This window comes from Ambystoma mexicanum, chromosome 6q, assembly GCF_040938575.1.
Source record: "Ambystoma mexicanum isolate Mex_15411 chromosome 6q, UKY_AmexF1_1, whole genome shotgun sequence".
NCBI lineage: Eukaryota > Metazoa > Chordata > Amphibia > Caudata > Ambystomatidae > Ambystoma > Ambystoma mexicanum.
This window is the reverse complement of record NC_090937.1, coordinates 283,319,676-283,347,556: the sequence shown is the minus strand read 5'-3', so window position 1 is coordinate 283,347,556 and position 27,881 is coordinate 283,319,676. Positions and strand designations below refer to the sequence as shown.

The 27,881-nt window shown below is 50.6% G+C and overlaps 1 protein-coding gene across 2 annotated transcripts in view; it reads left to right on the top strand.

The window, feature by feature from the left end:
- FOCAD (focadhesin) overlaps positions 1–27,881 on the top strand; it is a 2,926,805-nt gene that overhangs the window by 1,939,633 nt on the left and 959,291 nt on the right. For both annotated transcript variants that reach the window (XR_011282193.1, XM_069630760.1), the window contains exon 28: positions 12,999–13,088. Coding sequence is in view for 1 of the 2 variants with exons in the window: in XM_069630760.1 (XP_069486861.1) it covers positions 12,999–13,088 (90 nt within the window). In the remaining variant the exon portion in view is untranslated. The remainder of the gene's footprint in view (positions 1–12,998; positions 13,089–27,881) is intronic.

Below are 27,881 nucleotides of genomic sequence, written 5' to 3'. Positions count from 1 at the left end.
AGGTGCCCAAGTACTTATCCTGCAACAGGAGGTCGTTGCACATCCACTGAGTCTCAGAGGGGGCAGGGGGGGTACCTAATTTGATCCTGATCATATCATGATCCGACCACAGGGCAATTTCTACCCCCGATTCCGTGACCTCTTCCAGAAGCGAGGAATCTATCAGAATATAGTCAATGCGGGAGAACGCTGCATGTGGCTTTGAATAGAAGGTGAAGTTTGGATCTCAGCCCTGTTCAGAGGCGTGTGTATCCCTTGGTCCCAATTCCTCATTAACCCCTTGGAAGGCTGCTGCTCATTTTTTTTGAAGTCGCAAATCAGGGCAGGGGTTGGTTGACTTCCTATCTCTCTAGGGACAGATAACCATGTTGAAGTCCCCTCCCACCAGTAGGGTACCCTCTGTGAACGCCATTGTTAGGCAGAAACCTGTGCAGTTCCCTCTGGGACCACTGCAAAAGATTTAAGACTACAGGTGTTTGGCAGTAAACCCACTTGGTAGTAGTCTGTACCACACAGATTCACTTGGTAGCTGTGGCTGAGCAGTCAGACTTCCCTCAAAAAGAGTTAGGCCATATACAGAGTATTCACAATAGGTCAAAAGAACACAGTAGAACAAGCAAACACTGACCAGAGCTTGGTGTAAAAGAGATATACTTTTTTATTTAAAACCACATCTAATAAAACACACAGGCACTAATGTTAAGCAGTCAAAAACACGGTCACTAAACGATATACACTCCCTTAAAAGAATATTGGACAAGTCTTAAGTAAAGCCCCACTTATTTTCAGACAGCGGTGAACGCTTAACGCAGATGGCACTCTAATAATTCGGTTTAAAAGGGAGAGAAAGGCAGAGCATAAATTGAAACAGATCCCAACACTTTCACAAGAACGCAGCAAGAGCGGAAGGCAGAATCAAACCGTGAAGTTAGAGTTCAGAAAGCCGGATCCACTTTAAGAGGATCAGAACGAAATGTGTCCAAGGTCACACGGTTGAAAAGTGCACAGAAGTCTCGAAAAGGTTCATAAAGATTTGGACCAAAAGAAAGGGACCAGTTAGATGGTCAAGGCGGCCAGCCCAGTCCACAAGGTTAAGGGATTATTATTACCTTGTAGCAGTCTTTAGAAAGGGAGGCCTGGCAGACACTGTACCTTTAAGTGGTGAGAATACTCCAGCAGGGGCAGTTTTTCCTGGCAGTCGTTGCAAGTCGGTGCTTCGTCCGAGGAAGAGAGGATCTCGTCGGGGAGGAAAGCAGGAGTCCGTTGCACTGCCAGGGAAGAAACCAGCCGCGGAGTTTCTCTTTAAAAGGAGCAGTTCTTTTGTTCGCGGTCCAGTGGTAAGTGGCTATCCGGTTACCGGGGTGCTTGGCACGGGCAATTCGACCACAAGACGTCCTGGGATGCGAGAAAAAGAAGGTAAACTGGTTGTGCCCACCAGTCAGGGGAAGAAGACTCTCCAGCCGGGAGATCTTCTCTGTCTTCGGGAAGTGGTGAGTCGGTTCCGCAGGGCTCCACCAGTGGTGTCGTCGTAGCAGGTCGGCTCAGCTTCTCCCTCGTCGGATTCTCAGGTCCTGTGGCGACTTCTAAAGTTCCAGTCCCCAAAGCCCTGCTTTTATGCAGCACACCCCCATTCACTCAGCCTAGCTGTCAATCAAACATGCTAAGTGGTGAGCCGGGCGGCTCACCACTTGGGCCAATCACACAAGAGTGCGACTTGAGTTACCAAGGTAACTCAGTCCAGGGTGCCTAAACCCCCTCCCACACCCCATGTGGTACCCAGACATAGTGGCACCACTTTTGGAGGCTTCTGTGGAGAAGCCCGCCAAAAAGTGGAACAAAGGGAGGGCTCGACTTGGGTTGGAGTCACAGAAGAGAATACAAACGCCATTTTAGAATAGAGTCCTGGCAAAAAATACCAACCGGTGAATTAATATTAAATAAATAAACCGGCGGTATGTTCGAGGCTATGAGAATTAAATAATTAAAGTTGGTAGCCTCGAACAATGGGAAAATCCCATAGAGATATATTCGCGGTCGAATATAAAAAGTAGTATCCACTGCCACCAGCCAAAACTCGATCAGGTGGGACGGAGACGTGCCCCCTCGACTAACAGACCCCGGGGCAATCGAATTGCCCCGGCCAGTACGTCCATAATATGATGGTTTGTACTGGTTTCTGTTCATAATTTGGGACTAGTAAAGCCAATGGTGACTTTACATGCCCTGGGAGACAGTAGTCAGTCCCAGGGTATGGAGTCTATGGTGGGGGGTCACTATGACACCCCTGTGTCACTGCACTGAGGGTACTGTGTAACACACATAGTAAAAACACATGAGACCCTATGGAGTAAAAAACCCCGTACCCCATAAGACACATTAACAGTCAAAGGAACCCCTCAAATCATGTCCAAGAGTGTGAAGATAAGAGACTCACTCTTGGCAGGAGAAAAAAACAAACTCCAGAAATCCAGCAAAGCTGCTGGGGGACTCACTAGGTTAGGAAATTCAGCCTAAACAGAGAATTCTCCCTAACAGCCATCGTTTTCTCTTTCATCCCATCCCAAAAGGTATCTTCCGCCTCATTCGGGGCATATATGCAAACCAGGGTGAACAGCCGGCCCCGCACCACCCCCTTGACCATGATATATCGCCCCTCTGGGCGTGAAGTGAGCCCTAGGAGAGACCAAGAGGGCGAATCCCCGCTTTTTAGCCTGAAAGAACGCTCCGAACACTTGGTGAATGATTTTGGCCCTGAACCTTGGTTCTTTTCCCCGGACGCAGTGGGTTTCTTGTAAGAATAAAAAGTGAAGCTGAAGCCTCGCGAATTCTCTCAACACCAGCGACCTTTTTGCAGGCGAATTAAGTCCTTGCACATTTAAAGACCTGTTAGGAAAGATTTCATAGTCGTATGCAATTTTCCCTCCATGTTTCAAGCCCCAAACCTTTTGCTGCTGTCTATACAACACCTTTGACTGACTTTGACTGACTTTGCCAGAGAAGCACAGCCTTCAGCTGCACTCCTCTGGGCTTTTGCTCACTTTTTGTGGGGATACTGACATGCCCTTAAGACAGTCAGTACTGGGAGACTTTGTTTCCCTTAGTCCTTTCCTCCTGTTGCAGCTTTTGTGCAACATGTAACAAGTGTGCAATGTATCTTACCATACAGCACACTTAGGTCTGTAGTAATTTCCAAATGCCTTTCTCGCTGGGCTTTTTATGAACTGTGCAGATGTGTCATGGACAGGGCGGGTGGCAGCTATCTTTACACATTCTTTTTAACCCTTTCCTGCCATGTTAACCGTGTTTGGCACGAATAGGTAGCCTGGCCCGAAAAATGGCCATGCCACAAGGTTCTTTGTCCTGTCCTTTGGCCATCTTGCCCCTTCACCTTCCCCAGGTTGAGTCGACCCGGGCCAGTCCTTATTTGGTCATGCACTTTTCCGCAAATCCCAATGTTTTCGCGGGCTTCTGCATGCCTTGTGTGTGTGCCTCCAGAATGTGGGCTGGAATGTCTGATTCCAATACACATCCTGGGTGCCAGAGAGTCTGGAGTGCCATGAATGCCTGGGGCCACTGTGGTCCGTGATTGGTCCACGTATGGAGTGTGTGTTTGTGAGCAGATCTCCCATTGGGTCCTCTCCGTTTTGGCACCAAGGGAACGTTAGACAAGAGAAGGCTGAAAACACCACTACCATGTTGATCTCCTGAGTTCTAACTGAACAAAGGATAGGATCCAAGTATCCTGCAACTAGGAAGCTGAGTCGAGGAACCGCTGGTGACCCGCTGGAAGGTTTGGCACCCTGAGCCCGCTTGTTAGGGAGAATTCTCTGTTTAGGCTGAATTTCCTAACCTAGTGAGTCCCCCAGCAGCTTTGCTGGATTTTTGGGGTTTATTTTTTTTTCTCCTGCCAAGAGTGAGACTCTTTTACCCTCACTCTTGGGCATGATTTGAGTGTATTCCTTTGACTCTAGATGTGTTTAATGGGCTATGGGGTCTTTTACTCCATAGGGCTTCATGTGTTTTTGTGATGTGTGCTACACAGCACCCTCAGTGCAGTAACACAGGGGTGTCATAGTGACCCCCCAGTATAGACTTCATACCCTGGGACTGACTACTGTCTCCCAGGGCATGTAAAGTCACCATTGACTTTACTAGTCTTGAATTCTGAACTGAACCAGTACAAACCATCATATTGTGGACGTACTGGCCGGGGCAATTCGATTGCCCCGGGGTCTGTTAGTCGAGGGGGCACGTCTCCGTCCCCTCTGATCGAGTTTTGGCTGGTGGCAGTGGATACTAATTTTTATATTGAACCGCGAATATTTCTCTATGGGATTTTCCCATTGTTCGAGGCTACTATCTTTATTTATTTAATTACGATAGCCTCGAACATACTGCCGGTTTATTTAATTATTATTAATTCTCCGGTTGGTATTTTTTGCCAAAACTCGGTTCTAAAATGGCGTTTGTGTTCTCTTCTGTGACTCCAACCCAAGTTGAGCCCTTTTTTCCACTTTTTTGTCGGGCTTCTCCACAGAAGCCCTCCAAAGTGGTGCCACTCTGTCTGGGGTACTTAGGAGGGGTGGAGGGGGATTTAGGCACCCTGGACTGAGTTGCCTAGGCAACTCAAGTCGCATGTTTGAGTGACAGCTAGGCTGAGTGAATGGGGGTTTTCTGCATAAAAGCAGGGCTTTGGGGACTGGAACTTCAGAAGTTGCCACAGGACCTAAGAATCTGACGAGGGAGGAGCTGAGCCGACCTGCTAAGACGACACCACCAGTGGAGCCCTGCTGAACCGTCTCACCACTTTTCCCAACGACAGAGGAGATCTCCCGCCGGAGAGTCTTCTTCCTTTGACTGGTGGGGATAACCAGCTTCACCGTCTTTTCGCCTTCCCAATGCATCTCGTGGCTGCCTTGCCTGTGCCCTGGCAACTGGAATACCACGTTTTACCACGACCACGAAATAAAGGGTAATACCTTTAGCCGGAAAACTCCATGGCTGGTTTCTTCCCTGGCAGTGCAACGACCTTCATCTTTCCTCCAAGTCGAGATCTTCTCTTCCTCTGGACGACGCCGAGACTTGCACCCGCTGCCAGGAACAACTGCCACCGCTGGAGGATCCTTCCCACTTAAGGTACCGTGTTCCGCCTGGCTTCCCTTGCTACTGACTGTATGGGGTGGATTTAGCCCCCGGCTTTCGAACCTGAGTTAGCCTGGATCACCCTGGCTAAACTTTTCTGAGCCTCTCTAAACTCTTTTCGAACTCTCTGCAAGACTTTCAAAGCCTAGTGTAACTGTGTGATCTTGGGCACATTTGTGCTCTGCTCTCTCTAAGAGTGGGCCCAGCCTATGGACTTTGGTTCACCAGTGACTTTTGCTCTTCTGCTTTGCTAAAAGTGTTCCCAAATGTTAGAGTGGTGTATCTTCACATATTCTGTTTTTTTCCCCTCCCTTTTTTCATGAACGTATTGGAATGCCATCTATAGTTAAGCGCTCACCTCTGTCTGAAAATAAGTGGTGTTAACTAAGACTTGTCTGATAAGGAATAAGGGTTGTATATATCATAATAGTAACTGTGTTTAGAGTGTTTTACAATAAGAGTGCTGGAGTGTTTCAAACAGTGTGTTTTTAAATAAATAATTATATACTTTGATACCAAAGCTCTGGTTAGTGTTTGCTTGTGCTATTGTGTCTGAGTGCCTATTGTGTATACTTTGCATACTGCCTAACTCTTCTTGAGGGAAGTCTGACTGCTCAGCCACAGCTACCAGGTAAATCTGGGTGGTACAGACTGCTACCAAGTGGGTTTACTGCTAACACCTGTAGTCCTAAATCTTTTGCAGTGTTCCCAAAGGGAACTGCACAGGTTTCTGCCTAACACCGCTGTCGTCCCATAGTACCCTCTGCATCTGGTTGTCCTAGAAGGTCTGCGAAGACGCTTCGACCCATTGGAATAGTTGGACCAACTATTCTCGGCACCTTCATCAAACCCTGCAAGTAAGCTTTCTCGGAAGTGTCCCTGGGCCAACCAGTGGACTGACCAGCTTACCCAGTTGCTTTGCTCTGTCACCGCCGCCGTTACGAGGAGGCCCTCGAAACTTGGTATACTGCTATCTCTGTGTCCCTGACACCCTCACACCGAATTTCGTACACTTGGCGTTCCCAGGTCTGAAGTGAGACGAGTGCGCCAGGACGGGAATAAACGCGGTTACAGTGTTGCTCTGCCGCGGCAACGACCTGTGCAAGTTTGCTGCATTTGTGACCCTCTTGCCCCTGAAGCCTGCTGCAGTGAAACTGGGCCGATTCCTCCACCCGGAGCGGAGAAAACGCCACTGTCTCGTTTGGGAATCATCGCCGTATCTTAGGAACTGAAATGCGTGCCAGCTAAGTGGACTGAACTGGCGTAGTTTGGGTCTGCTTGCGTCAGGGACCAGTGAGTACTCCTTACCCCAACCAGTGGCCCCTAGCGCAAGAGCCCATTTTTATGCAAGAGTGGCCCCTGGGGGCCTCTCTCCTTTCCACAGCTATTGCGAAAAAGCGACTCCATCCCGCACTCTCGAACTGCCTCTGTCTTCAAGTGGAGGTCCTTCGTGAATAGTGGGAACCTGTTCTGCATCGCCTCAACCACCTTCCTGAGCTGCTAGAGACCCTTGAAAAGACCCTATTCCGCCCATTGGCACAAGTGTGTGCATGTACTATTGAGCACAAGGCTCCTCTCTCCGTAGGGCTTGGACTGCCTCTTAGTTAGGTGAATTATTGATGTTGAACTGGGCCTAAAGATTAACTGCACTGCCTGTTTCCTTCCCATTTAGGTTGTGACATATTTTGTGCATTTAACCCTTTAAACCCCCATGGTCTTGTGTATATATATATATTGTATTGAATGTGATGTATTGGTTTGCTTGGTGTTACTGTGATTCTTTTGCTATGGTCTATGGTACAAAGGCCGCCTTGTAATAAATGTGTCTATATTTTTGATAAAACACCTGTCTGGAGTAATTTGTAAGTGTCCTTGCTCTGTGTGCTCATTGAGGTCCTTCAGTCACCCTCACTCCTCCTGAGACTTAGTCTTGACCGCCTGCCATAGCTACCCTGATTGGTGTGGCTTGTCCAGAGGTTACCCTGTTCTAATAAACTAGGTTGGCCTTCTGAACCTCTGCCCCTCCAGGTCAGAGTTCGGAAATCCTTCTTAACAAGACCCCACCGTCAAGTATTGGAGCGGCTCATCCATCAAAGCGGTGGTAAAATCTCACGGCTCCATCTATGGAGCTTTTAGTGTCACCCCCCACCCCACAATGCCTCCGTGCCCTACTATTGCCCCAAAAAAAACCTGGGGATACGAAATAGCCTCGAAGACTTGGCAAGTCTCAAACAATACCCCAGAGAACTAAACCCCACAACTCCCCACCCTCGATCCCCCCTGAACGCCTGGTTACCAAGCAACCTCATCTCATCGCTAAGCCAGGCCACCAGTGTCTCCCCCCTCCGGGCTCTTTAACTCTTCAGGAACAACAACTCACAAAGTCGAATATAAACTCAGTACAAGAATACTGAGGGTCTCTTCAGGTTTTAGGCCGTTCTGGCGATGCTGGGGCAACTCTCCTGAACTTCCTGTGTTCCTTACGCCTTTCCAATGCAGCCTTGGACCCCATCGGGCCGGTTGGGGCTCTCTCATGGCCCTGCTCACCCATTTCCATATCCGGCTCACCCAAAAAGGTCCCTAGATACCCTGTGGATGTCGTCCTCTGTGACCAAGGCGTACTTGTAGCCCTCCAGCTCGAAGGAGAGAATGGGTATCCCCACCTATACAGGACACCTTTAGCTTGAAGCATTTTCGTCAGCGGGGAGCAGAACTGACGTCTTGCCAGGGTAAAGGCTGAGAGGTCTTAATATACCGTGATCCGAGCCCCTTCCCAGTCCACCGGGCCTCTTCTACGTGCTAGCTCTAAGATTTTGCTTTTCTCTGAGAAATAGTGAAAACTCGCGAGGATTGACCTGGGGCCTCTATTGGGTGCGCCTGCCCTGTGAGCCCGATCAAAAGTTGGTTCATTCAGATTGGCTCCTTTGAAGAGTGATCCTACCACCGCATTGACCGCCTTTATAATGTCTATTTGCGTTGCGCCGTCTTTCTCCGGAAAGCCCAAAAAGCGCAGGTTACAGCGACGCTCCCTGTTCTCTAAGTCTGCCAAGTGCATGTCGAATTGTGTCTCGAGGATGTCATTTGAGGCTGTATTGTTTTCCAGTGCTTGGACCCTGTCATCAATAGTCAACTTTTTTGTCCAGTGTGTCCAGTCGTACTGCGATGTCCGCTCTGAATCCACGGATTTCTTTCAGGAGGGCGACCATACCTTTAGCGACCGAGCTGGCGTCCCTTGGCTCCAGGTGCAACGGGGCCACCATTGTAGGGAGCAGCGGGGTGCCAGGGGCTGGGTGGCGGAATCTCTGCAAAGACTCTGTCCAGTTCATGGGCACCCCTGGCACACCCCAACTCCACAGAGGTTTGCTGTTATGGACCCAGATGGGGATGGCACTGCAGTCAGGCTGAGAGCCGGCTCTAGTGAGTAGACCACCGAGAGCTCTGCCAAGTGGAAAGCACCATGGGTGGCCCCCAAAGGCAGGGCGAGCCCTGCTGTTAGAGACCCCCCTCTAACTCGCACCGACCGCCAGGGGTAGATCTCTCAAAAGCAACGGGCGGGACATACAATCTGCAACCACCTCGGTCCTGTGGGTGCCAGATGACCTCCAGCCAAGTTCCAAGTCTTGCCCGTGGATGCAGTGCCGGCCCCCCACCTCTTTCCCCCCTTGCCCCTGCCCCAAAAGTGACACCTGATGCTCCAGCAGACTGGAGGGGTAGTGCTTCGTACTCAGCCTGGCCCTTAAGCACTCTTCACAGAATTGTCGTCCCAGCGACTCTCCACGCAGGTCAGGGGGGCCCTTCTGAGCACTGGTGACGGAGCGGGCGAGGCATCCAGTACGTGGCTGTAGGGGGTTGTTTCTGCCATTTTTCTGTGGCGGCTCCACTCCTCAAGGCCAGCTCTGGTGGGAGGGGGCTGTCAGCTTTGAGGGGACAGTGCTATGGACACGCCGGAGGAAGATGGGGGCGGTCACACCACGTCCAGAGGCTACTGCCTTCCCGCCTATGTTAAGCGCCGGGGCGCGCTCCCTCTTCGCAGGGCCCCCGCCTCTCCTGGGGTGTGCATCTCCCCTCGGAGTCCTCGGTTCACACTACTTTCCTGGCGGATAATTAAATCCATAGTCCCTGCGGGACACCCTGGGAGCTTAATGTCTGGAGGAGCTCGCCAAGGCCTACTCTCGTGCTCCTCCCCCTCCGCGGGGATGGCAGCCGTGCGGTGGAGCAGCCACTGGGAGCCGCGGTCCGCTCTGCTCCGCGCTGGCTGCCACAGCTCCGTTACCCGGTCACTCTGCACCTCCGGGGGCCGGGATTTCGCCACCGGGTGCACGGGTGGCCAGCACTGCTTCTCGGGGGGGGGGGAGGGTCCGGACCTTCACTGTGGGAGCTTGGGGTGGCTCAGATCCCGCTTAGCCTAGCCCAGAGGGGAGGTTGACTGAGGTGCGTCAACACATCTTGGCGCCGCCTGGTGGTCTATCCTGTCTGCCCTTCTTATGGAAACCTCCGGCCAGACCCCCACCACCTCCAAGTTAACCGGGACAGAAGCTCCAGGAAGAACTGAGAACCCTGTTGTTGAAGTGTGCATTGGAAGAGGTACCACCCAGGCGGAGAGGATCGGGCTGGCGTTCCCTGTATTTCTTAGTGTCGAAGAAGAGAGGAGTTTTTTTTGCAGAAAAAACATTGTTTTTATTTAGGTTCAAGCGACTCAATTTGTTCATTAAGACCTTTGTCGGTTCAAATTCTTTTATTTATTTTGATAAGAAACAAATAAGAACATATCATAACATTAATCTACTAATGTGCACACAATCAACCAAAGTCAGAACACAGTAGAAAATTCATCATAAACTAAATCTGAATAACAAATAGTAGAGAAAGAATAGAGGGGGGGGAGAAGAAGAGAGGAAAAAGAGAGAGAACATGGAAGTCCATGACTGAAAATCACATTTGAAAGAAACCTTGCAGCAAGCACAACAATATCAAAAACCCATTACATAAACTAATACATAGTTATATTCATCAATAACAAGTGAGGCTAGCGGCGTAAAGTTCTCAATTTAAAGTTCAGGTTCATCCATAGACTTCAAGAAAACAGCTCCAAATGTCCCAAAATGTATCAGTTGCATCTGTGTTTTTGTAGATGGCTTTTTCATACGTTGAAACTGTAAGAAGCTCCTCCAACCAGTCCTCAATATTAAAAGAACTACTTGATTTCCAGGACCTCAATATTATTTTTTTAGCCACCATGCATGTGCGCAGTAACAAAACTTTCCTGCCAAAGTCAATTTCATCCAGCAAAGAGATGTCGCCCAAAATGAATAAAGAAGCATTCATGGGAATCGCAGTGTTTAGGACAAAACTTAGCCTTTCACAAACCCTTTCCCAAAACTGCATCGTTTTGGGACATGCCCAAATCAAGTGACTGAGGGAACCTTTTGAGTACTTGCACTTCCAGCAAAGATCGCTGTCCAAAATTTGTCTCTTGAACAATTTTTCAGGGTCCAATAGGCTCTAAATAGCAATTTTGTTTGGGAGCGACTTGTCCTGGTCATGACGCAATTCCTGAAGGGCCTTGTAAATAAGTTTCAGCCGTTTTCCTTTGTTATCCCAGATTGGGATCTTAATCTGGTTCTAACTTTCTTAATGGCAGCTCCCTTTGAGCCCATGCATACCTGTTCTTTGTGGCTGTTCTTTTTGAAGACAGCTTTCTTAGTTGCCATAACATTCGCTAGGCGTGTTAGTGAGTTGCAGGTCCTTTGCTGCAAACCATCCGTTTTGCGGTTCTTTTTAGAGAAGGTCTCACTTAAAAGAAGGCCGGGATTTCTACCGAAAATGATGTCCGAGTTTCACCTATCTCAGGCCATAGACCTGGCGGTTGTCTACCCACCTCTGCACCCTTCTAAGCAAGAGGGGCGTTTCCATCAACTAGATGCCAAAAGGGCCCTGAGTTTCTACGTCACAAGATCGTCTGAATTTCCAAAAATCTGACCAACTCTTTGTAACCTATTCTATAGCCTGTAAAGGTCTGGCAGTAATGAAACAGACACTATCCTGGTGGATCATTTTGTGCGTATCGGAGTGATATCAGTCTGCAAGCAGTGATCTGCCTTCTGGCATCAGTGCACACTCAACAAGAGGGGTCTCTGTGTCAACTGCCTTACTAAGGGGAGTCCCGGTTAGGGATATTTGTTGTACGGCAATTTGGTCCTCACTTCACACTTTTACTAGACACTACAGTCTGGATGTTGCCCATGGGGCTGATGCGTGTTTTGGCAGGCCAGTGCTGCAAAATCTGTTAGTAAATCTTTCTACCTGCCTCCTTTGCCTCACTTTTCGGGAAATCTGCAGGATAAAGGCAATCCATTAAAGGAGAAATTACTTACCATAATGTTCTTTCTATGGATTCTTCTCCCGCAGATGCCTCATCTCCCCACCCATCCATACCCGCTCAAAAATGTTGGCGGTTGTTGCGCATCTCTTCTTAGATGGTGATACCTGGTGATGGTCCTGGGATGACAATTTTCTGTCTTTCATGCCGCATGTTTTTTCTCTCCAAAATAAAAAAAATTAAATATAAATATATATTTTTCTGACACTACAGATTGTGGTGTCTTTCGCAAAGTTTTTTCTTCCTATGGGAAGTTTGTTGTGTTAACCTCTTAAGGGCTGGTTAGCCCGTTTTTTCTCTCTGCTTTCCTATGCTCCGGTAGAGCTTGAGGGGGAAAAAAGGGGGAAACTGAGGTGTGTGGCGTAGTGACGTGGTATATATACGACGCCTGACATCACGTCCGAGCAGACTATCGAGTACCAAGCAAGAGGGATCAACTGCCGAGCCGAGGTCCACTACACCCCCCTGTCAAAGATTTTCCGAAGTAGCAGAACTGGATGAGGATATCTATCAGATGAGAAAACTGCGGTAGAAGAATCCATAGAAAGAACATTACGATAAGTAATTTCTCCTTTTACTGGAACTCAGTGGAAGCCTCAGGCTTCATTCCAATCGCTGGTAGCCAAAGTGGTGGAGATACTTGGCTTACCGGCCCTTTTTAGGTTGAAAATCAAATTTGCCCTTACAGACATTCCGTATTAAAGTACTCAGAAGGAAACCTTACTGCTTTTTAACCCGGCAGTTGATGCTATGGTACCGGATGCCTTGGAGAAGCCTTCATCCGTCTAGACAGTTGGCCAAGATTTGACAAAGAAACACTGCTCTGCTCCTTCAGACCCGACCTTCCTTTCCGCCCAGCCCTTCCCTGAGAACTTGGTGATGCGCGGAGACTGCCCACCTGAGTACATTCACGTTTCCTTCTCTACACTCGGACAAAAAGCATGCAAAAGGTTGGATGCATTTGGAAGAAGGTTTTCTCCTTGGGTAGAGACCACTAACCAGCGAGCGAAATAACTATGAAGACTAAACGTTTTCCATTGCCTTACACAATCCTTTTCTTCACCAACTCCATAAGCACCCAATGTACTCCTGTGCCTGACGAAGTATTCCGCCCTTCTCTAATTTCTGTGCATCTTTTGAGTATATATGCTGTCCCCACAATTTAGCAGTCTCTCCGTTCTCCTGCTTGGGTATTTGCCTGTTTTTAATCCTCCTCATTCCTTGGCGCGGTTTGGCAGAGTCAGCTCCAAGAAGACGCCCCACCTCTGATATTCAATCTTTCACAAATTGCACACTTTCCTTCTCTTTGACCCTCCTCGTACAATTACTGTTTACCAAAAAGACCCTGCTTGCAGGTATTTCAAAGTTCTTAAACATAGCAAAAGTGAATGAGCATTGTGACTTAAGGGAAATGCATGTGCTTGATATTAGCATTTCGAAGAGCATGACAAAAATGTTTGGACTTCTGTTTTTACAGTGATGTGTCCGGTCAGCAGATGAATTTGCATCTTATGAAGGCTCTGGATGCATTGGAGGACTGCTGCTTTGACTCAAGTCTAGAATACAAGTAGGTATTTTGTATTTGCTCCCTGCATGATAAAAATATGTTTGTTGTCTTCGAATATTTCCATTGTTGTATGCACCTGGGAGGCTTACTGCCTCGTATTCTTTTCCAGAAATTGAATTTGGACATATTCGAATTGATTAGAATTTGTATAGTGCTTTTGCCAAAGCGCTGCACAATCCTAGTAATAAATGGTACAATTGATTCAAAGGTGAGGAAGAATAAATCAACAATGTTTGAGAATAGAAGGGAATCATCATTTCTGTAACAATACGTGTGCCTCAAATTAGTACGAAAGATATGCAGAGAGAAAGAAGGTAGGGAAGAGTTCCAGAATTTGGCGGTAACTTAAGAACATAAGTGGAAACAAGATGATGCACAGGGTGGTTTAGGAACTGACAGTAGATGTTGTGATTGAGAACAAAGAGATTGGGAGGGGAAGTATAAGGTGATGAAGGCAGAAAGATGAGATGGAGCGAGACCATGGATACATTTTTAGACCATACTGGAGAAATGATGAAGAATATGATTGTCAAATGAGAGGAGGTATTGTGAGGCAAGAGTGTCAGTAATAGAGGAGGGAGAGGATAAGGAAAATCTAAGGACGAATGGCTGCATTATACACTAAACGAAAAGGGGTGAAATCGGAAGCAGGAATGCCAACCAGGAGAGCAGAGCAGTAATCAAGACAAGACAAGAAATGAGAGATGACTAGAAGTTTTATGGCATGCGAAGGGAGAAAGGCGTAAGCACAGTAATTATTATAGAGATGGAAATGACAGATGCGAGCAGTGTTAGAGGTTTGTGTCGTTAAAGATAGAGAAGAGTCAAAGGTGACACCTAGTTTACGAGCAGTGGTGGAAAGGAGAGACAAGTTGAGGGGGGAGTAGGCCAGAGAGAGTGAGGGGGCTTGGGAAAGTAACGGAAGCACAAAAGAATGGAACCTCAGTTTTGGAAGGGTTGTGATGGAGAAAGTGTTTATGCATCCAAGTCTGGACAGCGGAAAGACGTGCAAAAGCAGTAGAATGAAAAGAATCCTTAAATGAGGAAAAAGGGAGTCAGTGTAAAAGTGACAAGAAACATTAAAAGAGGAGACAGGTAGGTAAGGGAATAGTATAGAGGGGAAACAAGAAGTGGGTCAAGTACTGTTAGGGAGAATTCTCAGTTAAGGCTAATTTGCCAAACCTAGTGAGTCCCCCAGCAGCTTTGCTGGATTTTAGGGGTTTATTTTTTTCTCCTGGTAAGAGTGAGACTCTCTTTCTCCCACTCTTAGACTTGATTTGAGATATCCTTTGACTTTGTAATGTGTTTAATGGGCTATGGGTTCTTACTCCATAGGGTTTCATGTGGTTTTTGGTAAGTGTGTTCCACAGCACCCTCACTGCAGTAACACAGGGGTGTCATAGTGACCCCAAACATAGACTCCATACCCTGGGACTGACTACTGTCTCCTAGGGCATGTAAAGTCACCATTGACTTTACTAGTCTTAAATTGGGAACAGAACCAGTACAAACCATCATATTGTGGAAGTACTGGTAGGGGTAATTAGATTGCCCCTGGGTCTGTTTTTCGAGGGGGCACTGTGCAGTCCCCCCTCGTCGAGTTTCTGGCTGGTGGCAGTGGTTACCATGTGAAATATTCCTTAAGAATATTTACTATGGGATTTTCCCATTCATTTTAAACGCACCACTTTTTGGTGCAATGCTAAAGAGACCGCCAGGTTATTTATTTAATATTTATTCCCCGGTTGGGTCTTTTTGCCAGCACTCTGTTTTAAAATGGCGTTTGTGTTCGCCTCTGTGACTCCAACCCAAGTCGAGCCCTTTGTTCCACTTTTTGGCGGGCTTCTCCACAGAAGCCTCCGAAAATGGTGCCACTGTCTGGGTCTACAGGATGTGTGGGAGAGGGGTTTAGGCACCCTGGACTGAGTTGCCTCGGCAACTCAAGTCGCACTCTTGTGTGATTGGCCCAGTGGTGAGCTACCCGGCTCACCACTTAGTATATTTGAGTGACAGCTAGGACTGATGAATGGGGGTTTTCTGCATAAAAGCAGGCCTTTGGGGACTGGAACTTCAGAAGTCGCCACAGGACCAAAGAATCCGAAGAAGGAGAAGATGAGCCGACCTGCAACAATGACACCACCGGTGGAGCCCTGCTGAACCGTCTCACCACTTCTTCCAACGACAGAGGAGATCTTCATCCCAAAGAGTCTTCTTCCTTTGACTGGTGGGGATAACCAGTTTACCCGCCTTTTCGCCTTCCCGGATCATCTCTTGGCCGCCTTGCCTGTGCCAAGCACCCCCGGCAACCGGAATAACACATTTTACCACTACCGCGAATAAAAGGGTAGTACCTTTTAACCGGAGAACTCCGCCTCTGGTTTCTTCCCTGGCAGTGCAACGACCTTTAGCTTTCCTCCACGTCGAGATCATCTCTTCCTCTGGACGACGCTGCGACTTGCACCCGCTGCCAGGAACAACTGCCCCCGCTGGAGGATTCTCTCCACTTTCAAGGTACTGTGTCCGCCTGGCCTCCCTCGAAACGGTCTGTGTGGGGTGTCTCTTAAATCCTCAATTTACCACTTGGGTTGGCCCTAGGCTTGCTAACTGAACTTTTCTGAGCTGAACTAATTTTTCTCTGAACTCCCTGCAAGACTTTTCAAGCCTCTTAAACTGTGTGATCTTGGGCGCATTGGTGCTCTATTCTCTCTAAGAGGGAGCATGGCCTCTGAACTCTTTGCTCACAAGTAGACTTTGACTTTCCTGCCTTGTTGGGTGCTTCTAAAGTATTAGTGTTGTGTCCTTTTCTAATTTCTGCCTTTTCCCTCCCTTTTTTGATAACTTATTGGAGTGCCATCTTTAGTTAAGCGCTCACCTCTGTCTGAAAATAAGTGGTGTTAACTAAGAATTGTCTAATAAGGAATAAGGGATGTATACATATTAATAGTGACTGTGTTTTGAACTTGCTTACAATAATAGTGCTGGAGATTTTCTAAGTGTGTCTTTAAATAAATAATTATATACTGTGTTACCAAAGCTCTGGTCAGTGTTTGCTTGTGCTACTGTATTTTGGTACCTATCTTGTATACTCTATATACTGTCTAACTCTTCTTGAGAGAAGTCTGGCTGCTCAGCCACAGCTACCAGGTACATCTGGGTGGTACAGACTGCTACCAATTGGGTTTACTGCCAACACCTGTAGTCTTAAGCCTTTTGCAGTGGTCCCTAAGGGAACTGCACAGGTTTCTGCTTAACAAGTACAGAACTCTGGGGAACTCTGTATTGAAGGAGGCGGGCAGAGGAGGATTGGTTGACCCAAAAAACGGACAAGCTATGCTTGGAAAGATAGGAATGAAACCACTGAAGCACAGAACCAGATAAACCAAAAGAAGTAAGAGCTGAACGAAGAGTAGAACGAAAAACCATTTTGAAAGCTGCAGATAGGTTAAGAAGAATGAGAATAGAAGAGTTTGTTTAAAATGGCACGCAGAGAGAATAGAGTTTGAGACATGGAGAAGAGCAGTTTCAGTACCCTGAGATGGACAGTAACCCGATTGTAAAGGAGGAAGTAGTGAGTGAAGATTGAGATGAGAAGAAACTTGAAGACATAACTTTTTAGTACTTTAGAAAGAAAAGGAAGGAGCGAGACAGATCAGTAATTAGCATGTAAGGCGTAATCCAGAGACCTTTTTATGGACAATTATCAAAGAGGGCACTACTGACCATTTTATGTATGTCAAATGACAACCATGTCGTTTTGACTAACTCCCTGAAAATGTCCCTTTCTCCAGCATGGGGTCTGGCATGGATTCACATGCTCATGAATATTCCCCGTCGTCAGGCTGGGAATCCTCGGTAAAGAAAAAATCAGTATCAGTTTCGTTTCTGATCTGTCTTTCGTAGTAGTAACCAATCACTGATCTCTGCGTCATACTGACCACAGCCAATGACTGCCCTCTACCTAAGCCCCGCCTCTGGCAGCCATCTTCAGATTTTTACCGCACGTTCAAGTGTTGGGATCCTCGTGCTATTGCTCTCGAGCGTTAGTGCTTTTTTTCACGTGTTTTCTCAGAAAGATTTCTCTTTTTTCGGTCAAAAGAGCCTCAAGCTCCACCGTTTCTTCATCCGATTCACCGGGACCCGTGTCGGATTCGTCTACGCCCCTCAAGGGTGAAGATTTCGTCGAGCCACGCTTTTGGAGGATTCCAGAAGTTTCTCAGGCCCATCTCGGACATGGCCCAGGAGAAGGGAAGCTCGACGCCCGGAAAGCTGTTCAGGGTCTGCCCTGGATGCCAGCTTCAGAATGTCTTTAAGGAGGACGAACACTCCCTTTGCCTTCACTGCCTACATGAGGACAAGACGCACGTGGAGAAGGACTGTTCGTTTTGCGGCAATATGTCGGAGCGGACCATGAAGGACCGCCATCAACGTCTCACCAACTGGCTGGAAGGAAAGAGCCCGTCAGGCGAGAAGAAGAAGAAGAAGTCCGAGCGGTCTTCTAAGACCTTTGAGGGCGCCCCGGCGACAGGGGTCCAACAGAAGGCCAAGCACCGCGAGTCCGCTGGCACCGGGAGCGCCGAACGGTTGGGCTCTACGGGCGCCAAGCAGGGCGCATCCTCCCCGGCGCCATCAACCACGAGCCAACGCTCTGGCTCGGGTAAGAGGAAGGCCGAGCACCCGGCGAAGCTCCTGGAGAGACCCCGGTAAAGCTCGAAGGCCCCATCGGAGGGGAGCGAGGCGGTGACCCTCCCCCCAAGGAGAAGGCGGTGAGCGCACCTAAGGTGGTGAAAGCCTTAATCCACCCGGCCAAGGCCTCTATCGAGACAGTTGCGGCGGCCCTGGCTCAGCCTGTGGAGGCTACACCAGTGGTGGCGACCTCGGGGCCCAGAGTCTCCCTGCCACCGCGTAGGGAGTCCTCTTTCATGCCTATCGACAGGACCCCCGTGAAACCTCCGACGGAGAAGAAAAAGGGGGGGCAGGAGGTCGTCGTGGATTCGGCCTCAACCTCTGAGGAGGAGCTGATCGAAGTCTTAAGCCACAGTGTTGGCGTGGAAGAAGACCAGCCCGTCGGGAGGGACCCCGACGTAGGAGACGACGAGAATGTCGAGGGTGCCGACGGGGCTCCTGACCGCCCGTCGGACTCCCCTCTGCCAGCGCCGCAAGACAACTCGGCGGCCATTTTGTTGGCTATACAGTCCTTATGTTCAGAGATAAGGACGAGACTACCGTTGCCGACGGAGGAACCTCTCCCGTCGGGGGATCCGGGACCTTCTGGTGTTCCCCCGCCCAAGAAAAGAAGGATTCACCCTCCACCTCCTTTTCAGCCGTCGCGCCTGCCGTTACCACCAACGGAGGAACCGCTCCCGACGGGGGACCCGGAGCCAGGCCCTTCTGGGAGCCCTCCCCCTAAGAGAAGAAGGATTCATCCTCCACCTCCTTTTCAGCCATCGCGCCCTGTTCAGCCCTCCTCCCCGTCCACGACACGTGGGGATGATACAGGGACTGACACGGCCGCGACGGGTACAGACGACGAGGTTTACGACGAGGATCTCCCGTCGTCACCTCCCACCCGGGCTTCCCCGCCCGACGAGATTGGATCGTTTCACTCCATGATCGCCAAGGCATCCGAGCTTTTCCAGCTCTGCCCTGAAGAGAAGAAGAAGGAAGGTTTCCTTTATCAACGGCGTGAGGCAAAGAGGAAGACGGTCCTCGCTGTACCTCTACTAGACGATATTTGGGATGACGGCCTCACCCTCTTCAAGAACCCATCCACAACGCCGGCTAGAAGGGATCGGTACAAGAAGAAGTACCGGGTCCCGGACGCGGCCCCCTTGTGCCTTCGGGCACAGCCGACCACGGACTCGGTCGTCTCCGCAGCGGCCAGGAAGAAAGCGGGGAGGGGGGCGGCCTCTACGTCGACCTCCCCGCCGGACGGGACACGATGGGACGCAGAGTCATCTCGTCGGCAGCGACGACGATTAAGGCGGCCAACGCCTTGGCTATCGTAGCCCGCTACGACAGGGAGTTGTGGTACAAACTGGCCCCCCTGCTGGACTTCCTACCAGACGACAAGAGGGCGGAAGCCCTAGAGATCTTGCAGGAAGGAGAGGTGGCGTCGGACCACGCCATTACGATTGCGACGGACATCGCTGACACTGGATTTCGCCAGTTGGGCAACGGCGTGTGCCTTAGGCGGCGTGGATGGCTCAAGGCTACTGACTTCCGTCAGGACGTGCAGACCAGAGTCTTGGACATGCCGTTCGACGGAAACAACCTGTTTGGGAAAACAGTGGACGATTCCCTTCAAGCCATCAAGGCGGACACGGAAACGGCCCGGGCTCTTGGGGTTCTCCAGCAGCGGTGGCCGCCCTTTCGGAGCGGCGGAGGCAAACAGGGGGCCTTCAAAGGTTCCAGCGGTGGATTTTCCACCTACCGTCAAGCGGCCTGTTCGTCGTCACAGGAAGCTTACAGGGGACGAGGTAAGTCAGGCGGACCCCGCCGTCGTCGCCAAGGAGGACAAGCCGGCAAAGCCTTGTCGAAGCAGGACTGAACCGGCCTTGGGGTCGGGCCCCCACCGAAGCACCCCGGTGGGAGGCCGGCTGGCGAGCTTCGTCAGCGTGTGGGAGTCCATCTCCACCGACCGTTGGGTGCTGGACGCCCTAGCTCAGGGTCACGCGCTCGAATTTCTAAAGAAGTGCCCGCGCGTCCCCCCTGTGGCCAGGAAAGAACATCACGTCCCTCAACTTCTCTTGGAGGTAAAGGCGATGCTCAAGAAGGGCGCCATCGAGCTTGTCCCAAAGAGGCTTCGGGGCTCCGGAGTTTACTCAAGATACTTCCTCGTGAAGAAGAAGACGGGAGGATGGCGTCCCATCCTGGACCTACGACGACTGAACAAATTCATCAAAGCACAGAAGTTCCGGATGGTCACCCTCCAACACGTCCTGGGTCAACTGGAGGAGGGCGATTTCCTGTCGTCGTCGACTTCCATATTCCCATCCTAAAGGGACACCGAAAGTTTCTCAGGTTCGTGGTCCAAGGGCGTCACTACCAGTTCAAAGCCCTTCCCTTCGGATTGAGGTCGGCACCCAGGGTGTTCACCAAGTGCCTCGCACCGGTGGCGGCGCAGCTTCGCCGAGAGGGGATCCACGTCTACCCCTACCTGGACGACTGGCTCATCCGAGCAAAGTCGAAGGAGCTCGCCGTGGAGCACACGGCAAGGATCGTCCAACTACTCACGGACCTGGGATTCTCCATAAACTACGCCAAGTCCCACCTGGTGCCCGCGCAAGACGCACTGTTTCTGGGAGCGAAGCTCGACACAGTGTCGCTTCTGGCCTCTCCGTCAGAGGAAAGGACGAGGGCCATCTTGGGCAAGGTGCAGCGGATGCTGGCTGCGGACGCGGCCAGGGTGAGGTCCATCAAGTCCCTCCTCGGAATGATGTCTTCTTGCATTTATCTCATCTGCCTGTGCAGGCTCCGGATGCGCCCGTTGCAGTAGTTCCTGGACGCGCGTTGGATCCAGACGACAGGCAGCTTCGAGGAGAGGATCACATTCGACAAGAGTTTTCGACGAGCGATCCGGTGGTGGGGCACCCGCGCGCATCTGACGGCGGGCATGGACTTCCAGACCCCCGGCCACCAGGAGACAGTGACCACGGATGCCTCCCTGGAAGGGTGGGGAGCGCACACCGAAAATCTGCACGCGAGAGGCCTTTGGCTTCTGACGGAGAAGTCCCTCCATATCAAGGTCCTGGAGCTCCGTGCAGTGTTTTGGGCCCTCAGGACCTTTCTTCCGTCCCTCAAGGGCAAGGTGGTGAGGATCTTCACCGACAACACCACCACCATGTTCTACATCAGGAAGCAGGGCGGGACCAGATCCCCAGCCCTGTTCAAGGAGGCGCAGGATCTGTGGCATTGGGCCGTCGCCCAAGGGATGTTTCTGGTGCCGTTTCATCTGGCAGGGATAATGAACACCATCGCCGACTCGCTCAGCAGAGAGCTGCGCTCGTGCCACGTGTGGGAACTACGACAGGATCTAGTGGACCGCCTCTTCCGACGGTGGGGCACACCCCAGATCGATCTGTTCGCGACGGCGACGAACTCCAAGTGCCGGAGGTTCACCAGCAGGTTTCCCCAGCCGAGGAGCATGGGCGATGCTTTCTCGTTCCCCTGGGAGGGCCTGTTTCTATACGCGTTCCCTCCATTGCCATTGCTGATCCGGCTCATCAACCAGCTCAAGAGGTCACGGTGCAGGATGATCCTCGTCGCACCTGCGTGGCCAAGGCAGATATGGTTCCTGGACCTTCTGGACTTGTCAGCGTCCCCGTCAATCAAGCTGCCAGTGGACGCTGATCTTCTCTCCAGGGAAGGAGGCGCCATCCTCCATCACGACCCGAAGTCGCTGAACTTGCAGGCCTGGCTCCTGCAGCGCTAGAGTTTGGAGGATACGACATACCGGCCGACTGCAGAGAGGTTCTTGCAAAGGCCAGGGGTCCTCAACTCTTAAATGCTATGGTCACAAATGGAAGAGGTTCTCTGCCTGGCGCCACGCACAGAAGATTAACCCTCTACGGATTACGGCTCCCCAAGTACTGCCGTACCTTCTGACGCTGGCCAAGGCTGGACTGGCGCACGCGTCCATCAAGATTCATGCTGCGATCTCCCGATACACCAGAACCACGGGGCGGACGTCTTTGTGGTCTCATCGTATGGTGAAGGAATTCATGAAGGGACTGTTCAGATCGTTCCCTCCGGTGAAGGCTCCTGCCCCGGCGTGGGAGCTCAACGTGGTGCTGACCAAGCTCATGGGACCTCCGTTCGAGCCTCTGCACTCGGCTCCGTTGAAGTTCTTGTCGTGGAAAACAGCGTTTCTTGTGGCCATCACCTCCGCACGAAGAGTGGGAGAGATCCAGGCCCTTTCCTGCAAGCCCCCGTACTTGACTTTTCACGACACGAGGGTAGTGCTCAGGACGCACCCCTCCTTCATGCCCAAGGTGCCGTCGGACTTCCACCTCAGCCAACCCTTGGTGTTGCCTGTTTTCTTCCCGTCGCCTTCGTCGCCGGCCGAAAGGACTTTGCACTCGCTGGATGTGGCTAGAGCGCTGAAGTTCTACGTGGACCGCACGAAGAGTTTTCGGAAGACGTCACAACTTTTTGTGAACTTTGGACCTGTCAATCAGGGGAAGGCTCTCTCAAAGGCCTCCATTTCCAGATGGCTCTCCGGCTGTATCATGTACTGTCATCGGTTGGCAAACCGACCGCTGCCTGGCCGTCCGAGAGCCCATTCCACCAGAGCGATCGCAGCTACCACGGCGTTCCTATCTGGTGTGCCCTTGCTGGACATCTGCAGGGCTGCTACGTGGAGGTCGACGCACACCTTCACGAAATTCTACTGCGTCGATCGGGATTCCAGGGAGGAATCCAGGGTCGGCCAAGCAGTGCTGCGCAACCTGTTCGCCTAAGGTGAGCCTGGTGAGGAGGTAAGAATTGCTTAATGTTGAGTTTGATGTAATGCTTAATGTTGAGCCTTTGCCACCTCCCGTGGTTGTGCATGTGTGTACTGCTATGTATTCTTTATTCATGAGCATGTGAATCCATGCCAGACCCCATGCTGGAGAAGGAACAAGTTACTTACCTGTAACTGTTGTTCTCCAGCATGGGTCTGGCATGGATTCACATGCGAGCCCTCCCGCCTACCCCTCTGCGGCTCGTCACTTGGTCATACTGCCACTTCACGTGCTACCAAATCTGAAGATGGCTGCCAGAGGCGGGGCTTAGGTAGAGGGCAGTCATTGGCTGTGGTCAGTATGACGCAGAGATCATTGATTGGTTACTACTACGAAAGACAGATCAGAAACGAAACTGATACAGATTTTTTCTTTACCGAGGATTCCCAGCCTGACGACGGGGAATATTCATGAGCATGTGAATCCATGCCAGACCCATGCTGGAGACCAACAGTTGCAGGTAAGTAACTTGTTCCTTCTGGCAAACCTCCTTTTTTGATGACTACAATATTATTTTTATAATTGGGATGCTCTACCCTCTCCACCCACTTCCCATCTGTATCCTCTGCCTCCAATACCACTCCCCTTATTTTTAAGCCTTCTAATTTTTTGTTTTTTCCTCTTTTTAAACTTTGTTTTTTACTTCCCTGACACCCTATATATTTGTGGTAGTAATTACAGGTTTGGTAAAAACAGACTCACCCCCTACCTGTCAGGGGTCAGTAATGAAAGCCGGGCACAAAGATGTAATCTTTTTGGTTAAAGACTTTTATTAACCTGAACGGGTTATGAAAATGCTTCTCTGACCCAGCTCTAAGAGGAATTTCCCTACCAACATCAAAAACTAAGGATCTGTCTGTGTCAGGATGTCAGAAATCAAAAGCTGTCCTTGTGGCCAAACTTTTTATCCTGACCCTCACACTACATACAAAATAATAAAGTAAGAAGGGAAATGTCTTTGACTTGGTATTTGCAAAAAGTTATCATAAATGAAAATTGAACAGCTCCAACATAAAACGTCAATGGATTGCCTTTATCCCGCAGATTCCTCATCTGATAGGTATCCTCATCCAGCTCTTCTGCTCGGAATATTCTTCGACAGGGGACGTATTGGACCTTGACTGGATTGCCGATCCCTCTTGCTCGATCGTCTGCTCTGCAGGTGATGTTGTGCGTTGTATATAAATATCACGTCACTACGCCCCATACCTCAGTTCCTTTTTTCTGCATGCTCGACCCGCTGCTCTGAGGAACACAGTGAATAGAGTCTGACTCTTTTTGACGTATTTTCATCAGGTTTGCTATTTTCATTCCACCACAAGGTGTCGTGCCTCAGGTTTTTAAATGGTGTACCGACTGCCACTCTAAAATGTTGGCGACCGACAAGCATGAAATATGCAGGTGGTTCCTCGGCAGGGGTCACGACACTGAGGGGTGTGCGTCATGCGCCAAGATGAACCCAAAATCGGTGCACGAGTGGGCAGCTAAACTCGCTTTGGGGCGACTGCCTTCAAAGTCACCTGCATGGTCGACCATCCGGTTCTCTGAGGCCGAGACCGCCCTCGGCTTAGCCCCTAAAAAGAAAAGAGAAACATTGGCGTAAAACAAAGAAGCGGTCCCACTCGAGCAGCCACACTTCCTCATCTCATCACTCAAGAAAAAATGGGCCCACTGGCACCAATGAGATTCCGACTCTTTGTCGGAAAGAGGTAAGCCGTCGGCTGGGCTGATCACTCGGCAAGAGTGGGAAGAGTGTAAAGTCCAAATTATGGAAATGTTTCAAAAGCATGCTGCTGCAGGTGCTCCTCCCCAAGCAGCAGGCTTCGGAGGCAGCGGCTGCGCTCAGTACACCCGACCCCACGCAAGCCCCATTGCCTACGCCGCAGCATCAGGGAAGCCTTCGGACTCAACGCCGAAAAAGGTGCGGAATCCCTTGATGCTGGGGCCTTCCCGCAAGCAGCAGGGTTTGGGCGTCTCTGGCACCTCATCGGTGCCAAAGCCCTGTTCGACGCCGGGAGTCACCTTATCGGTGCCTAAGGATAAGGATAAGCCAACAGTGCTGGCGATCGACAGCAAATCTTTTTTCCCACTCTCCTGGACCGATTTCTTCAGTCCATTAGGTCTTTCTTTGAAACATGATGGCGGAGATGATCGAGGGGATATCGATACTATGTACGCAGGGAGGAGGTGTCGACTATTTCGACGACCAAGCTGACCCTTTGGCGTTGCTACAAGGGCTCCACGACGCCAAAGGGCTAGACACATCTCCTGATGTGGAACTACAGCAAGCCCAGCCTTACACCCACACCAATGCCAACTTTCGGGCACTAGTAGATAGGTTGGTCGACACCTTAGGGCTGCATGCTGTGACAGTGCCAGTCCAAGGTTACGCATTGACTGACATCCTCGACTAGTGCCCACTTACTGAAAGGAATATGCCACTGAACCCAGCAATCGCCGATCCAGCAGCCTCCTTGTGGCAGCACCCCTTTTCCATTCCCCCGATCAGCTCCACCATGACCGGGAAGTACAGGCCAGCAATATGAGACCCGTTTTGTCTTCTCGCCTTTCCCCGAAAGGTCTTGTCATGCAGGCAGCCACAGTCTCCACCAGACCAGCATCTTCTACCTCGAATCTGCCTCCTAACAGAGAAGATAAATTAATTGATGCAATGGCTAAGAAGGTATTTGCGTCTGGAGCATGGCTCTGAAAGCTACTGACGTAGCAAGTGTGCTTGCTAAGTATTCTTTCAACCTCTGGAAAGCAGTAGAGCAGGCAACTCAATACATCCCTGAGGGGGAGCTGCAAGATGGCTTCGTACATCTGGTGGAAGATGTGAAGGATGTGACCAGGTAGTTGATGTAAACGGGCCTGGACGTGGCCGACTGCGTGGGTCATTCAATGGCATCGTCTATAGCATTGAGGAGGCAGGTCTACGTGAGGTCTTCAGGCTTTTCGCCAAATGTCAAAATAGACTGCTGGACATGCCCTTTGAAGTTAAATCCCTTTTTGGCCAGAAGGCCAAATTCCCCCCCCAACCCCTCGAAAAATGTAAGGAGTCAAAGATCTCCACAAAAAAAATCGCTGGGCCTAGCTACTCAGCCAGCCAAGCCTGCCGTCAGCGTCCACTCTAGAGGCAGGGGCTACAGGAGCTATATGCCTTAGGGCAGGAAAGCGCAGCTCCCGCAGGCCAGGCGGGGGCAGAAGCATTTCTCGTGCTCCAGCAGGGGCAAAGGGGCCTACCAGCAGGCAGCAGCAGGCGCGGCTCCACCCTCTAAGCTGCTTTGATTTTCCCCCTCCCACAATTTACTGGTTGGTGGATGGCTGCCAGAGAACTGGCACCAATGGCAGGAGATTACCTCCAACGCCTTGGCCCTGGAGCTTGTGCGGTGGGGCTATTGTCTGCCCTAGTTAAGGAAACCTCCGGACAGAACCTCATCACCTCCAAGCCAACCGGGACAGGAACTCCAGGAAGAACTGCGAGCCCTATTGTTTAAGGGTGCCATAGAAGAGGTACGCCCGAGCAGAGAGAATTTGGCTGGTATTCCCGGTATTTCCTGGTGCCCAAGAAAGGAGGAGGTCTCTTTCCCATTTTGGAACTCGGGGCCTTCAACAAATTCCTGAGGAACGACAAATTCAAAATGGTGACGTTGAGAGACATTCTCTACGCTCTCGAATTGCAGGACTGGCTGGTGCCAATAGATCAGCAGAATGCTTTTTTCTATGTGCCAATAGGGGACAAGTGTAAAGACTGGTAGGGGGTGTCTGTACTTCCGCTCTCTATATGGTAGAGGAGAGGCACAGAGGACCCCAGCCAAGATTCTCTATTATTGGTACGTGGTCGAGCAATCAAGGCCTAGCTTCTCAGGAGGTGATGCAGGCTGGTTCTTAAGTACAGTGTAGTCCCCGAACCCCCACAAAGGAATGTCCACACACTGTATTACTGAAAACACAGTCTTTATATAATTAATATTCAAAGGTACGTACACAATCACAATAACGCACTTTGTACTTGGAAGTCAATAATGATAAATATATACAATTCTAAAGTGGTACCACTAGTGTTATCGAATCTCATTAAAGTGCATCAACTGTACGGTTAAAATGTCACATAGATTAATAACGAGGAAACCAGCAATAGAGATAGGCAGGAACGTAAGAGGGTTGGAACAATTGGCAGAACACTGACCCCTACCGCTAGGCGCAGTTCTGAGTGGAGATCCCCCACCTGGGCAACCTGTAAATATAGATATATAGCACAAGCCCAGTCAATATACTGTTCGATAGTCTTACTTCTTCCTATTAAGGTTTTGCCCCCCCCAATGTACCTGGTGGAGTAGAGTTCTCCGACGATGCGTCGACCGATCCTTCTTGAGTGCCTCCCTTTCAGGCGGGAGCCACGGATCGTCGAGAGGTGTCGGGGAACTTGGCGTTCGGTGTCGGGGAATCGACGGCCCTTCTTGAGTGCCCTCCCTTTAAGGCAGGAGTCACTGATCGTCGAACGTCCGACGGTGAACAGGGTGAACTACGGCAGGGAAGTGGCAATTTCGTTCCTAGCGGTGCTCGTCGACGACAGAGCGTTGGCGTCCTGCAAGGAAGAGGCGTGCGGGGCACCTTGGTGACGATAGTTCTGGACCGCAAAGAGATGATGAAGAACTGTGGCCCAGCAAGGGCATCGAGTCGTCGGCGTCTCTGCGGTCTTTAGGTGGCTGGAAACCCACTGGTGGATGCTCCTCGGCCGCTCGACGGTCAGGCCTTCTCCAGCGGGAGACAAGCGGATGACGATGCAGACGAGAGCGTCCGATGATCAATTAAAGTTCTTAGGCAAACGGGAGCACGGCAGCTCCGGTCGGCGACGGCGGTCGTCGACAGTGGCGGACAACAGTCTGGGTGCTTCTCCTTGGAGTTCCGCAGCAGTCCCTGTATCGGGTCGGCAGCCTGTCGAAGGTATGTCTACCAGGGAGCGTTGGCACAGATCAGCTGTGCACAATGGTCCCTCGTAGCTCGGGAAGAGGGCGCCTTACCAGGTCCTCTCTGGGTCAGTCCTTGGAAACACACAGCCTTCAGATTGCGAGGGAGAGCCACAGCACTCCTTCTCGTCCAGCGGGGGTTTCAAGGTCAAGCGTCAGTTACTCCAGTTACTCGTCGTAGTGGACTTCAGCTTCTGAACACGATTCCTAGCAGTGAGAGGTCCCCAGATATACTGTTGATCTCCCATTCATTCCGCTGGGTCACACTCAAGCATACAATCACGACTACGGGCATTCATGCAGGCAGCCAGCCAATCAGG